This window comes from Brassica napus, unplaced genomic scaffold (assembly GCF_020379485.1).
Source record: "Brassica napus cultivar Da-Ae unplaced genomic scaffold, Da-Ae ScsIHWf_1896;HRSCAF=2540, whole genome shotgun sequence".
Classification (NCBI taxonomy): domain Eukaryota; kingdom Viridiplantae; phylum Streptophyta; class Magnoliopsida; order Brassicales; family Brassicaceae; genus Brassica; species Brassica napus.
The window spans coordinates 36,032-52,165 of record NW_026015311.1 but is presented as its reverse complement, the minus strand read 5'-3'; the positions used below and the strand labels follow the sequence as shown (position 1 = coordinate 52,165).

Sequence of the window (16,134 nt, the reverse complement as noted above, 5' to 3'; positions counted from 1 at the left end):
GTCCGCCTCCATAGGATCAACACTTCCAGCAAAGTGTTTGGTTCCCAACTTGGAGATATGCTCCAGCACCTTCAGGTAGTCCATACCATGCACTGGCCTGACCGGTGGGTCTATCTCAATCACCTCAGCCACACGGCTAGCACCAACATCAGCCACTCCAGCAGCAACCCAAACCGGGGGATTAGCCTGTCCCACGGACGAGTTCACCAATGGTGTGAACGCATGTGTCAAGGAGGCTATCTGAGCTCCCATGATCTGCATAGCCTCCACCAAGCCCCTTATGGTCGGCTCAATGACCTCCTCGGCACCAGTGACCCGAATATTGTTTGCATCAACATTCTGGCCACTCCCAGCACCAACGTTGGACGACCCAGTATCGTCTCCATGGACTTGCTCTTGCTGCTCGTCCACATTAGTTTCATTAACCTCAGTAGGAAGAGTTGGACCCACTGGAAGTCCGGTTGCATTGTCCACCTGCTCCACCAGAGCGGGTAGCACTGTGGTTGAAATGGTTCCAGCTGGTAACACTCCGGTCTGTTCAGCACCATCCTGCCCCACTGCTCCAGACGCTCCAGTTGCCTCCTTTCCTTTCCGAGATTTATACCTTCTTGTACCCTTAGGAGTTACAAACAAAAACAAAAGGTTAGTCCACAACTGAACACACAACCTCAATCACTCCTAAGTTAATCAGTACAAAAGATTACATAGAACCCAACAATCTCACCATGAGTCCAAACACCCAAGTGTGTGGTGAACCAATAACCCAACAAATCCTAGAATCAAGAAGGCTCTGATACCAACTTGTAAGATCCGATCCTGGATTCCCCAATCCAACCAGACCGCGGCCTCACCAAACAATGCAACCAGTTTCATTTACATATTCAAGTTCAAGTGTTAAATAATTCTAAGTCTTTTTCAGAGTTTCGAGGTTCCAACATTCACACTTAAACAATCCAACATCGACTAGGGCAAATAGATATTTCATACATAATAACCAAGGTTCATACATCATTCATCATCCTAATAAATAAATCACACACTAGAATCGCATAAGTTCACAAGTTGCACACTAGGCTACAATAATTACACAATTTTCAGAATCAACCCAATCACCACACATCTTCCCATGGCTGCGGTCCTCATGGTGCTTTTCCCTTACCACGGTCCATTTCTGGTCCTGGATCCAATACAAACAAACACACAATCACAAGGTTAGATTACAAAACAAGAATCAGTTCACATTGCATGGTCGGATCCAATCTAGAAGCTTGCCCACTCCCTGTCCCAAGCCTAAGACCAATTTGTTTGGCGGTTCCCAAAACCGTCCCATAACCGCCCATTGGCGGTTTCTCCCCTTTTCTTCCTTTGACAAATCGATCACTGAGCCTCAGCTCACACTCTGGAAGCTTGCCCACTCCCTGTCCCAAGCGTAAGACCAATTTGGTCGAACCGTCCTGCACCCGGACCATCGGCTCGCCCAGTAACCGTTCCGGACTCGTCCACACTGATCCGAACCAGAACGCACCGTTCACCGGATTGAGCTGACCTCCAGCTGTTTCCAGAAGAGTGAGCTAGTCCACCAGCTCCTGTGAGCTGAACAGATCATGGTGAACTGAATACCAGCTGAACCGAGCTGATTGAACTCAAACCAACACTCGTCCAGCTGCCTAAACACTCACTCAACTCCTTTACCCTTGTTTCCATCGTATCCTGGTTAAGCCTCAGCTGACTGATGCCCTTAACCTTCATTCAGGGCCATGATAGGCTTGTCTCAAGGTCTAATGACCTGACTGGTGCGTCTCCCCGCACCATGGCCCGTCCGGGCGATCCTATCTAGGATCGGGGACATGACATGACCGCTCTTCATCAAGCTCCGTCTTCATCCGCTCCATGTCCTGAACAATACTCGACGAAGAAATAGAGAGCTGAGATGATGAGGTTGAGATAGCTTCAGAGGTACGACCGATACCATACAGACGACCCTTCTTAATAGGAACATTCTACAAAAGAAGAGTAGAAAGATTTTAAAATTTTATAAGAACTATAAATATAACATGTTAATATTCAAGCAGCTGGATTTAAAGTAACCGATCCAACATCTAACTGAAGAAGAAATAAACTGACTCGGTTTCTGTTTTGCTATATATAAAAGTCACACAACCTTTAACTGAATTCAAACTGACAGTTCTACTGAAGTGAAACCAAACCTATATTAGGAGCTTGAGAACGAATCCTAAAATTCTAAGTTATAGGCTGGAGAAAAAAAAAAACTGACCACATAAAGTAGACATACCTCGAGAACCAGTTGGTTGATCTCTTCGCGGGACAGCATGTTAGAAGCTGTAGATCCATCATTCGCAGACAACTGATGAGACTGCTGAAGTTGTGCTTCTTTGTCCTCCTTCAGCTTACTCAGAGTTGCCAACAGCTCTCTCACAACAGGATCTTTCACCTCACCGGTTTGTTTATTGGTGTGCATATCCCTCATCAATTCTAACCAATCTGGTGGCACACCACCCCTTTCAGCAGTCTTCCAATAAACACACAAATGATATAAGAGTATCAGTTCAATGTATATGATGAAATTAAAAAAGTTGAAAAAAATATACCGCTTACCATTTCTATCTCACGTTCCTCTCGTGTCTTAACACCACCATTGTGTACTGCTTCACCTTTTCCACCACGCTTGCTTCTTCTATTAACAGAATTGGTAGCTGCAATATGTGCAGTAGCATCGAGCTGCCAATAGGCTTTAAACCCGTCCCACACATCTTGATTCAGACATATGGGTTTATCCTTCTTCAGCCTCCACTTTTTCTTCCACTCAGTCACGTTGCTCGTGTACTGCTTTCTAGCATGCAAATTAAAGGCTGTCCGCACATCATTGGTGAAAGCAGGGTCCCAGTTCCAATCTTGCTGCAATGAACATGCAAACACAACAAACATATGCATAAGTGGAAATTAATCTGTAACCAAGCGGACATTTACATTACAAAAAGACATTACCGCAAATGAACGGAGCCACATCATCTGAATTTCTAATGGAACATGTGCATACGTCGGATAAGGCAACTCAAGGAGACTGTGAAAGCATTTCAAAATCGACTTGCAAATTGCATTGCGATTTCTTCGCCTAAACCTATAAACAATGAATACATAAGCACATAGCAAATTAGAAATGATTAGATTAAGAGTTAAAAATTTACCAGCTAGTATTTGGTTCTCCATTTGGGCTCAGCTTAGGAAGCAACTCTCGTCCTGGTGCCACAACCAACTCGTTCAGTAACCTATCCTCGATGATTGATGCTGGCTGTGGCTGAGGGACACTTGTTCCTTGTGCAGCCGGGGAACCCAGACCAGCAGATGAGGAAGATGGAAAAGAACCGGCGAGAAAATCCGCATAAGACCTCGAGTTAAAAAAAAAATTAACACTTAGAACAAGAAATGAAATGTTTTTGACAGAGAGTTAACAACATAACCGATCAAAATCTATGTACTTTTAGAGTTTTAATTCCCACAACCTATAAGAAGCTATCAACATCATACACAAAAAATCATTTGACAAAATCAAAACCGATGATTCATTCACACGAAGCAGACCAAGAATCTATCAAAATCATAGACGGGAATTTTTTCCATAATCAAAACCGATAATCAAGCATTCAGACGAAGCAGGACAAGAAGCTATCAACATCATAACGAGAAATCATTTGCCCTAAAACCTAAACTAAACAAACGAAACTCATAAAACTTACATCTTTCGGCTGAGATTTTCGAGAGAGAGAGAGGGAGAGAGATGGGAATGAAGGGACGGCGAGATCGATGGAGAACGGCAGGGGAGAGCGACGGAGAACGGCGGGGGAGAGCGACGGAGAACGGCGGGGGAGAGCGACGCAGAATGGAGGGGGAGATCGACAGGGATGAAACAAGGAGGCGATTTCGTCGAGAGGGGGAGGATACGGATTAGGGTTAATGCATTTCTGGATTTATATATAACGCTTTCCGACCGCCATAATGGTTGGAAATCGGTCAGAACATTCCGACCGAAGCCAGTCAGAAATCCGTCGGAAATTGAATATTTTTTTTTTAAAAAAAAATCCGCTTTGAATCATTCATTAAAATAAAATAAAACATATGAAAAATATTTTATTTAAAAGTACTCAAACTTACTAAAAAAATTTTTCTCTTAAATATTACAAAATATATAATATCTTTCTAACTTATAAAAGTTTTTAAAAAATATTGAAGATTTTGTTTTTAAAAAAAAAATCCGCTTTGAAACATTCATTAAAATAAAATAAAACATATGAAAAAATTTCTAAAAAGTACTCAGACTTACTAAAAAATATTTTCTCTTAAACATTACAAAATATATAATATCTTTCTAACTTATAAAAGTTTTAATTAATCCGAATTAGATGAATATTCTGAAGAAACCGAGTCTTCGTTGAATTCTCCTTTCTCCGACTCCGAATCTGAGAATACTTCGTTGTCACCTACACCAGTAAAATCAACAACAAGATCGATTTCGCTTCCATCAACATGAAGATCACCTATGGCACTGCTCGAGGATTGTTGCATCGCAGCCGTATCCGAAACTCCTTCCAATTTCCCCTGTGGAGTTATATGGGTCACGGTGACCCAAGGGTCTTGTTTATTCCTCACATGAGGATACCGAATATAAGTTACTTGATCAGCTTGTGAAGCCAGAATGAACGGATCATAGTTTGCAAGATTTCTTCTGGAATGAACTGATGTTACTCCAAACTCGTCAATTCGTACACCATATCCAACGATCGGGTTGTACCAATCAGCAAAGAAGGCAACACACCTCAAATTAAGGATCCCCGGATATTGAATCTCCAATATCTCACGCAAAATACCATAGTAGATGACTTCGCCAGATCTAGCAGATATACCATGATTTATAGTTGGCTGCGTAGTGTTTTCGCTGAAAATCTTAAAAGCATATCCACGCGTGCAACACATCGGGTACGACACAGCAACAAATTTGGGACCAAGGGCCAACTCCTCTAACCATGGCTGAATAGGATCTCCTCTAGACAAGAGAAACCTTACCTGCATAGTAGTCACAAATTTAAGTAATGCACCATGTACAAAAGATCAAAAATTCAGAAGTAATAGAGAATAGATTTGAAAAACTTACATAGAATTTTAGCCAATTTACAAACTCGTTTTCTTTTAGTGCAGAAAGCATATGCACCCCTTATTTGCTCCATGTAAATCCTGCCATTGAAATCATAATTAGTTACAAATTTATTTACAAAATAGGATTCTTAATATATCATACTAAAACATAACTACCTTTCGTATGTCATTACTTCTTCGCAGTTTGCTAAAATGTACTTATGTAAGTGCATGTGCTCTTGTTCGGTGAGTCTTCTACTTTTTCCTTTTCCACTTAATCGACCAATTTGGGAAAATATGGTAGGCACCTTGACGGGATAAACTGTTCATGTACATGTTTTGGAAGAAAAAATTATGTTAGATATGAAAAGATACTATGTAACAGGTGAAGAAGTTATTAAATACTAAGTTTACCTGCTATTGCTTCATGTACATGTTTTTGAAGAAGACCAGCGAAGCAAAATGGGAGAAGACGCTGCATCATGACATGACAATCATGACTTTTCAAACCAGAAAACTTTCCTTCTTCGCGATTAACACAGTTCCTTAGATTTGACGCAGATCCTTCTGGGAATTTGACGCTATCTATAATCCAGTCGAAGAACTCTTGCTTTGCAGCTGCATCTAACCGATAAATAGGCATTGGAAGTCTTCCTCTCCCATCCACGTGAAGAGATTCCCGGGCACATATATCTGGCAAGTCTAATCTGGACTTCAGGTTGTCTTTCGTCTTTCCCTTGACATTGAGAATGGTATTCATGATGTTGTCAAATATATTCTTCTCTATATGCATCACATCTAAATTATGCCTAAGTAGATGGTTCTCCCAATACGGCAACTTCCAAAAAATACTTTTCTTGTGCCAGTTGTGATGTTCGCCATTTCCATAAACTGGATCATGCCCATTTCCCCCACATTTAGCTGTCGATTCCACACCAAAATCTCTGAGTTGAGTCAGGATAGATTTTCCATCTATTTCTGGTGGCGGACCATCAAACACCTTTTTGTTCTTAGTAAACAAAGTGGTGCTTTTTCGATACGGATGGTCATGGGGTAGATATCGTCTATGACAATCAAACCAACATGTCTTCCTTCCATTCTTCAGTTGAAACGCATCTGTGTTATCTTGACAGTAGGGACACGCTAATCTTCCATGTGTTGTCCATCCAGATAACATTCCGTATGCGGGAAAGTCACTTATGGTCCACATAAGCACTGCACGCATTATAAAATTATGCCTAGCAGATATATCATACACTTCAACTCCTTCGGCCCATAGCATTTTCAACTCATGAATCAATGGTTGCAAATAGACATCAAGGGATCTTTTAGGATGTGCAGGACCAGGAACTAGAATTGTGAGAAAGAGAAACTCTCGTTTCATGCACAATGATGGAGGTAAATTGTATGGTGTTACAATAACTGGCCAAAGAGAATATTGTCTCCCATGGCTTCCGAACGGGTTGAATCCATCCGTACTTAATCCAAGGTAAACATTTCTTCTCTCATATGCAAAACTAGGATACACTGACTGAAAATGTTGCATCTGATGGATGAACAATTTCTCCGTTGCTGTTGTGTTCACCATGCCATCTCATAGCATCGGCGGTATGTTTGGATTGGTATAACCTCTTTAGTCGGTCTGTTATTGGCAAGTACCACATTCTCTTATACGGGATTTTAGTCTTTCGACTTGTTTTTTGAAACCGTGGTTTATGACAAAATCGACAACTAGTACGATCAACATCCCTTCTTCAGTATAGCATACAGTTGTCGATGCAAACATCTATCATTTGATAGGGCAAACCCAACCCTGAAACTAAGTTTTGTATCTCATAATAGGTAGCTGGTGAAAGGTTATCTTACGGCAATATATCTTTCACAAAACCAGCTATCGCATCAACACAATCTTCGCTTAAGTTATAATCTGTTTTAATAAACATCATCCTTGTTGCAGCTGAAAGAGGTGAAATACCATCTCTACAACCATCATATAACGGTTGTTTTGCTGCATCTAACATATCATAAAATTTCTGCGCTTCAAAGTTTGGTTCCTCTACTCTATACCTATCTTTAACCATTTGAACAGTTCCTATATGTTCATCTAAGCCACCTTGTTGTTCTCCTAACCCCCCCCCCCCCCCCATGTTATTTTCTTCACTAGCACTACCGAAATTCACCATAGAATCAGTTTCACCATGCGAATACCAAACTTTATAACCCGCCATAAATCCTCTACTATATAAGTGCTTCCATACACCACTAACTGTACCAAATCTACGATTTTGACAAATTGGACAAGGACAGTACATCTTACCCGTTTCCAAAGTCCTCGGCTGGTTTGACGCAAATGACATGAATTGTTGAAGACCTTCCGCAAATTCTTCTATCAAAAGTCCAGTAGATGGATCTTGATGATTGTGATCCATCCAAGACCTAAAATATTCATTAAGATTTGAGGAAGACATTTTGTATTGTAGAGAATTGTTTTTTAGAGATGAATCTGTGAATGAGCCAGGACCGGCGTCGTGATATTTAAAGAAACATTTCTGACCACTTTTGACCGTTTCTGACCGATTTCCAAAGGCTATAAAAACGTTGGAAATTTCTGACCGATATCCGACGACTACGTTCGGTCGGACATTTCCGATAGATTTTCGACAGATTTCGGACGGATAATATTTTAAATTATTTTCGTCGGAAAACGGTCGGAAATTTCTGACCGTTTACTGTCGACTTTGTAGCCGTCGGAAAGTTCTGACCATATCAGATTTCTGTTGGAAATCTGTCGGAAATTTCCGACCAAAAAAATATTGGTCGGAAGCTCGGTCAGAAAAGACTTTCTTTCTTGTAGTGAAATAGACGCTGCGTCTGTCGAAGAGAGTTGCATTCCACTGTTCTGGAGGTTACCGAACAATCATCCTTTCATCAATCCTCTTGCTCCGTTCCCCGAGGACATCATTGTGGTGAGGGATCTTCTTAGGAATGGTCCCTTCTTTTGGACTTCCTTTACGCCGAAGAGGATTCGGAAGGCACTGAGGTTCGTGCATCCTGGTCCTGCCTCGGTTACGGACGCGGGAAGCGAATCCGAACCTGACGACCAGGATCCCGTTGTAGCTCCAGCAGCTATGCCAGAGTCGAGCTCTTGGAAGGGAAAGGATATCGACCTTGGCGACATAGAATTTTTGATGGATGATTCTATGCTTCCAGGATGGGATCCGAACCTTGCTTATGGCGATGGGAGTGGCTCGAGCGAGGTCCCTATTCCGGATTTCGATGATTTCTTTGCTGGTCTGCCACCGGGTTTTGATGCTCCTCCACCTGCGAAAGAGTCGGCAAGGCCGAAAGTCATCGCGGAAGGGTCCCGAATCATCAATGGGGTATGATTTTTTCGTAAATATTTGTGATCGCCTAGGATCCTTTTATGCTTACAATGCGTTAACTGGTTTCGCAGGGCCTCAACTTGCTTGGCTCGGCCATTGAAGCGAGCCATAGGGAGGCAATGGTCTATCGTTTTAAAGCGGAGAAAGCGGAACGAGATCTCGCTTGCGTGCAAGGCGAGATGTTGGAGCGAGAAGCGCAACTTACTCGTGATCATGCGCGGGCTGTCCGTAAGGCGGAAAGGAAAGGCAAATGAGAAATCGTCGAGGTGATGAAGACTCGTGCCTCTCAATTCCAGGATGAGTATGGGAACCTCAAGAACGCCTTTACCTCGGTGGGTGATTTTCGTGAGTGCCGCGGTTCAGTCGAAAGTCTTTGGAGGACGCAAGCCGATGACTATGTGTTCCAGGAGGAAATGAGCTTGATGAAGAGCGGCATGAACGAACGTGCCCACGCTGAGGCGCTCATCCCTTCGATCGATGAGCGGATTCAAGGGTTCTGGGATTCCATCCCCGTTTCCCCTGATACCGAGGAGGTTCCGACCGGGTTTCCTGACGGTGGCGAGGAAGTGGATCGTCCCGCGGATGCGCTCGGTGCTTCGTTGTCCGGGGACTTTGACTTTGGATTATCAGAGGTGGAGTAGTTATCGAAAGAAAGATGCTCGTCTTTGTATTTTATGTCTGTGGCTGAATGTGGCCGAGAGATTTGTATGGGCCTATTTTGGCCATTTTTATTGTTTATCGGGACTGGCCGTTGGTGGCTTTGAATCCCTTACCGTTTTACGGGGTTATTTATATGATGAATGTTCCGTTTCGAATTTTCCTGAATAGGGTCGAAGTAAATATGAGTTGTCGTCTCGCATTTAATTCTGATTAGACGTTCGATCTGTTAGTTCGTTCGTGATTCTCATCAAAAATTACCTATCTTTACTATTTTCGGGAACATCGAGATGCAAACAGAGAGACATGGTTTTAGGATCTCGTATCTTTTAGATATCATGTCTTGAGATGTTTGAGACCAGAGCGTTGGGTTTAGGGCAAGACCTAGGTTTACTTTCGGTTAAGGTTTGTGCGGTGACTAGCCGGCTATCATTTTTCCTGTTGCGATTTCTTCCTGACTCGTACCGATTTAAAGTCCGCGATAGGTTCTCGGCTTATATGACTTGTATGGTACGAATCGAGCATCTTCTCAGAGTTAACTGGAAGCGCTGGACCAAAATTTCGGATTTTTTTAGTAGCGCGCTTTCGTCCTTGTGTTGGACGTTTTTGAAGTTCAAAAGAATGATCGAATTACGTTTGTTTAAGACGGCTGGCGTGTTTGTCGGGGCCAATCGACGATCGGGGTGTAAGGTTTTTGGTGGTCGCGTTCGGACAATTTGTTCGTATTATCTTCGAATTTTAACTTTGCGACGTCTCGCAGTTGTTTCGAAGATTATACATGTATCTTTGAATGTTTGAAAGATGATAATTTTACGAATTTTGGGCCGGATGAGGCCGTAGACAAGAGTCTTAATGTTTCCAGGCGTGTCCTGAAAGTTTCTTGTGTTTAACTGACTCGTAAACGTTTTCCGATAAAGCGGAGCAACGTATATTGCAGTAAAAGTTTTTGAAGTTTCTAAAAACTCGATTATAATGATGAAGATTTTTCTAAGTGGGAGTATACGAGTATACGCACCCACTCCCCCTGATAGAACCAAAATAAGGATCACTCTTTCGGTAAGGTTGATATGAACTCAGATCCGAGAGGATCGAGAACTGATGGTATGAACGGTGACACTAAGTGTGACACCCCCGATCTGGTCTAAGTATGAGTTGACTCGACCAGCCGTGCAACAATCAAACAAGAACATGCACAGCCGATCACTCGTAACTGAAACCAAACCGAGAAGCCACAATGTGTACATAAACGACTAACCCGAAGTTCCCGAAATAAATCCAGGTACCTTAGGCCAACCGCCTAAGTACACATATCCTATTAGGTACAACCGGAGGCTTTACAACCTTAAGAGTAATACCAAATAGTTGGTTCGTCCGGACAAGGACTAATATCATTTGGAACCCGTACTTTAAAAACATTCTTTATACACTATATACTTATTCATTTAAAAGAATCTTACAAAATATTATAGATTAACCTCGAGGTTTTCAGTCAACAAACCTTATACATAAAGTATATCAAAAAGACTGCAAGGATAATAAAACTACCGCTGGCTAATGCCGTTCCTTCCCGTCCTAGAGTAAAGGTCTCCCACCTACTGGTTACCTGCATATCAAATGAGTCATGAGTAACTAGTTTACTCAGTGAGTCTAATCCCACACCCAAACACATATCAATAGTATCCCGAGCAAGCGACACCATTTGAATGCAGTGGAATTATATTCCATAATTAATATAATTATAAGGCCTCTCAATCCATCCATGTGAATCTATCTTAAACATCACCTCCACGATATCCGCCAATCACTCATACTCTTAATATATATATATATGCTAAACCCGGAAAACCACCAAGGCTAACCGAGCTTAACGGGGAATAAATATAACCATCATCTCCATCAGATATTCCAAGATAGAACATCCAACGCTGCATGCAGTTACACGGCCTCCAGGGTGCGACCCCATCATCGTGTCTTCATGACCTTGATCCATATCGCAGGACCAATTCACGGCAATGCGGGACTTTCGGGAGAGTGAGTATACAATAAGACTTCACATGATTCACACTTATTAATAGAATACTTATAGATTAGTACTTGAGAACAAGTACTAAGGCTCGGGATAACCTCAAAGAATTATTCTTATTAATTCTTAAGTATTTAAACTAGATAAATACTTCATATATAAATATAGATCAAGGGATAATACTTAATCAATCAACCATAATTACTCCTTAATTAATCCATGATCAATCCTTAATTAATCAATGATTATCCCTTAATTAATTCTTAATTAATCAACCATATTCAATATGCAATCATGCATATTCATTCATAATTCATTCATCATCTATCTAGACTCACCTTTAAATCCATGAGATTGGCTAAGGAAGACTAGACTCAAGCTCAAGCTAATCACACTTCACTTCTGGATCACTCTCGGTTCAGAACCATCACAAGGATCCGGCTGATCCGAATACTCTCCTTGGCCATCTGAATTCAAAACATAACAGTTGGAACATAAGGTTCACTAGTCTGGTTCAAGAAGAAACTCAACCCAGTTCATAACATTTCAGTTCAGTTCTCTCATATCAGTTCGGTTCAAGACAGATTGATACCATGTTCAGCTCGGCTCAGATCAGATCAGAACATACTCAGCTCATTTCAGTTCTAAACAAGATCAAATCAGTTCGGTTTAATTCCCATAATTCTTATCAGTTTGTCTTCTGGTTCTATGAGTGATTAAATCATAAACCAACCAAGACTGAAGAGAACAAGACCTTAGACAACTGATCCTGACAGGTTAACCAACATACAGCAATTGGTTCTCATCAAAACATGGCTGAATCAAGAAGCTGAAGCTTACCGGTTTTACTCAACTAATTAAACTTGACTGGTTGTCTCTCTTCAAGCTAACCACGAATTAACCTGAACAACACCACAAGAATCCATGGTTGGATTTATTCAGAATTTATCTCCAGTGTAGGCAAACCAACAAAACTTCTCAAAGAAACTGATCCACAACCATCTTACCGATCCAAATCAAAGGCTGAAGAATATGGGTGATTCTAAACTCTTGGACACCAAACCTTCAGCTCTTAACCACACCAGTACACACTGGATAAAGTCACAGGATGGTGAGAAAGGTTTGTCCATGCTCAATTCTCTTCTCTGAATTTTGTTTCTTAATTTTTCAACTAGGTTTTCTCACAAATTTTTCTCTCTTCTTTCTCTCTTTCTCTCTGAATTTTTCTCTGGTTTTTCTTGCAGGTTATGAACGTCCAGAGGAGAGAAGATGGTGTTTTATAACATAAGAAGTTGCTTCAGGTGAGGGTTTACTTAAACCAAAGCAAGTTGCTGTCCTTTCCCTCCTTTGAAGAAAGATTATTTTGTTTTTATTAAACAAGCAACCAGCTTGTGACTTTCATGTGACTTTAGTGAAGCAAGCAAGCAGGTAGGTGCAGCTCATGTGACTGATTTACTGAGAAAGCAAGAAGAATAGCTGGTGAAGGTATTAGACTGGTTGGAATTTAGTTAAGAAATTTAACGACAATGTCGGACAGTTTTCGACTAAAATTTCTCATCCTTCGAATCTCGTCTTGCTTTCAACTAAGCTTGCCTAGCTTAAATAAAATTCGACCAATATATTAACACTCTACCAGAACTATCAATGAGAGGCCTTTCAACCACAAGAAAGTCCCGTCGAGGTATTAATTCACCGGGTCGACTTTATTTTTAAATCTGATCTACCAACTCCAAACTGGTCGAGCGGAGTTTTTCTCGACCAAAAATTAACTGGCTCGTGAGGGTTATTACATTCTTCCCCCCTTAAAAGAATTCGTCCCCGAATTCTCAAAACATAGCTGTACAGACTTTTACTGAACACTGGAGTCTCTGCAAGAAGCTTAAGATAACCAACTCTGAACTTATCCTCATCTGCCCGTGTCAAAACAACTGATGGTTCCCCAAATACTTGAACTTTTACAAATTTTTCCTTTTCTTCAATCTTCCGATATGGTGCTCACCTATCCGCAAAGGACCTTTAGGATAGGCTAAATAGGGTTACAAGTTTTCTGGTCTCAGCAGTTCTATCATACTGGGTCTGATATAAGATTACGCAAAATCGGCTCACCAATAGCATAACTAAAAGAAGTTCTGGTCAACAGATAACCATTTCAACTCTGAACAACTCGGTACAGACCAAATAACAGATTTGCGGATTTCCCCAACTTTTCTAAAATAATTCTTTCTTTTCTGAGCAAACACTTTCACGATAACCAATTCTTCATCGCACATAACTTTCATATACTGCGGTCTACATACTTCCTTTGACATCGTTGAATCTCTGAATACCATTACTTCTGAAACCTTTCTACCTGCTTTCCTCCAGTTCAATAACATGGAAATATGGAACGTCAGGTGATGTGCCATACGTGAAGGTAACATCTTCAGTCTGGTCAATGTCAACTTGATTAACCGTGCAACAATCAAACAAGAACATGCATGATCAATCACGCTAACATGATTCAGACCAAGGGTGCCACTCTCAAATACACACACACACACTTATTCCAGGAATGATTTCCCTTACAGTATTCCATACCCTTCTTATCTATCTGAGATACTCTTCAAAAACATCTGAACGACTCAATCTCACTGAAGTTTTGCATATCCAAGTCTTGTTCTATTACTTTCTGATTTCCTTCTTCTGTCTAGTAACTGAGGAATCAACAAGTCCGCCTATACCAAACTTGATTTACAAACGAAGTACTCTTGTATGATGACTTCACACTTTCTCTGTTAATACATCTTCTGATCTCTTAACAACTTGAGCATTCCCATATGCCTTATGGTTATACCTTTTTCCTTGCACTCTTCAATCTTCCTTGGGATTTACTTCACATCTGCTTAATTTTAGGTTGAATTTGGGTTCCTTCTCCCACATCTCCACTTTATGAACTTGTACATGACCCAGTCCTCATACTATTCTTCGAAATTCTCTTCACCCAGTTCCTTCTATGAATTCCTTAGATTCTCATCCTTCAACTGAGTTCCTCAAATACGAATGAATAATCCATCTTGATTTTCTACTTGCAATCTTGAAGGTTATCTATTCTCTCCAGACTGATATGAGCGAGGCTCCAACACTTAGTAGAATACGGCTGCAGGCCAACGGTAACTGGTCATCTCTCAAAGACTTCCTTCCTCAACAACATCCTAATTGAGCTCGATAACTAGATAGGCAATCTCACTCTAGATAGAAACAAACCGCTCTAATGGAAGTACTAAGGAATGGGGATGGGATACGAAGGCATACCATAACTCTAAATGGCAGCCAGTACTTCCACGAATAAGAACAGTGTACTTGAATTCACTAAAGTGAATCCTTCCTAAAACAATGACACTACCCGAGAACTACATCTATGTGTTGTTCCCGCATCAAACACAATATGGGCGGAAAATTCCGTCCATAGGCAAGGTCTCATACGACACCTTGATCACTCCTTCACTTATTTATTTAATCATTCATAAATTTTTAAAATGCACACAACACGCAATGGGATAAGAAGCAAACCTGTGATTGGACCTTTTCAGAGGTTTTGACGGTCCAGGCAACTATAAAGTGTAGGCTCTACCCAAATAGCCAAACACTTAATCAGTGACTAATGGTAAGGAAAGCGAACAAGTTTAACAAGCGGTACCCTAGGTATAGGTAAAAAGATCGGGTAACTTCATGGGCCATGGTAGGATAACCTCTGTACTCATTACTGGCACCACCGAAGCGCAAATGACGTAAGCGATCGAGGATTTTATATACTTGAACAATCATCACCTTACTCTCCTTTCTAGCCAAAACCAAAACAACTCAGGGTCCTCAGTCTTGATCTGATGAAACGTCCAACAAAAATTATCTCCATCGACTTTCTTGATTCATTACTTGAAACTGACCTTCTATCTGAATAGGTTGATAGTTAAATAATCCGCATGACTTGGTAAACTTCTTCAGTAAAAACAGCTTCTATAGAATTCATGTGATCCTCCACAAACTCCTCAAACGTCTTAAGCTTTATAGTTTGGGTTACTCTGAGATTATTGGCTAAGTCACAATAGTACATCTTCATGATCTTTAGCTCATCCTCCAAACCATAATGGATGAATCAGATTAACTTGACTTTGAACTCTTGGCGGAAACATCTCACTGTGCGAACTCCATATCGGTCCCATGTTTTGGGTAGAAAACACTCCATCTTGAACTCTTGAAAGAAATCCGCCTAACTTGTACTAACATTTCCCAAATGATGCTTGACGCTTAATCACCAACTTACTGTATCATTCTTGATGATGTATGGTTCCATATCGTTCTTGCAATCTTCTGAACAATGGGCCACGTTAGTTGTTCTGCTCCTAGTGTTGCATTCGAAATCTTCCTCTATACAAAATCTACATCGAATGGTTTAGTACTTGTCGGTGTTGTCCCAACTTCTTTATCTTGTTCACAAACTTCAAGATGTCTTGTTGCAACAGAATGGTGCTGGTGCGTCCATCGTCTTGTACTACTACTGAACTATCTCCACCACCAACGTTAAGCTTGAAACAAGTGCTGAATCAATCAGGCTTGTACGAAGCTGGATTGAAATGAGCAGCCGAAAGAATAAATCATATGAAGTCGGATATTCTGAACCGGATCATCACCAACAACGTCAACTTTGACTTCAATAAAACACGGGCCGAAGATGTAATAGATGTGTCAACTCTGTCTCATATATCTTTGAATATCGATATCCACACTAGAAATTGTAGGAACCGCAGGAAAGCATGATGATACCAACTCCGGGCATGATGGTAGCAAACCCGAGCACGTCGTTAGCTCACCCGAGCATGATGATAATGGATTGAAGCATGACCGGATTGAACCAAAACATGACGATAAAAACCGAATCATGACGGT

General features: G+C 41.1%; 1 protein-coding gene across 1 annotated transcript; it reads right to left on the bottom strand.

The window, feature by feature from the left end:
- Positions 1-668: 668 nt before the first annotated feature.
- LOC125599540 lies at positions 669-3,694 on the bottom strand. Its single transcript, XM_048772807.1, has 8 exons — positions 3,649-3,694; positions 3,522-3,531; positions 3,207-3,407; positions 3,007-3,139; positions 2,617-2,916; positions 2,294-2,530; positions 1,858-2,000; positions 669-678 (listed from the first exon to the last, which is right to left on the bottom strand). Exons 1-8 carry the CDS (start codon positions 3,692-3,694, stop codon positions 669-671), a joined length of 1,080 nt encoding a protein of 359 aa, XP_048628764.1.
- Between the last annotated feature and the right edge of the window lie 12,440 nt (positions 3,695-16,134).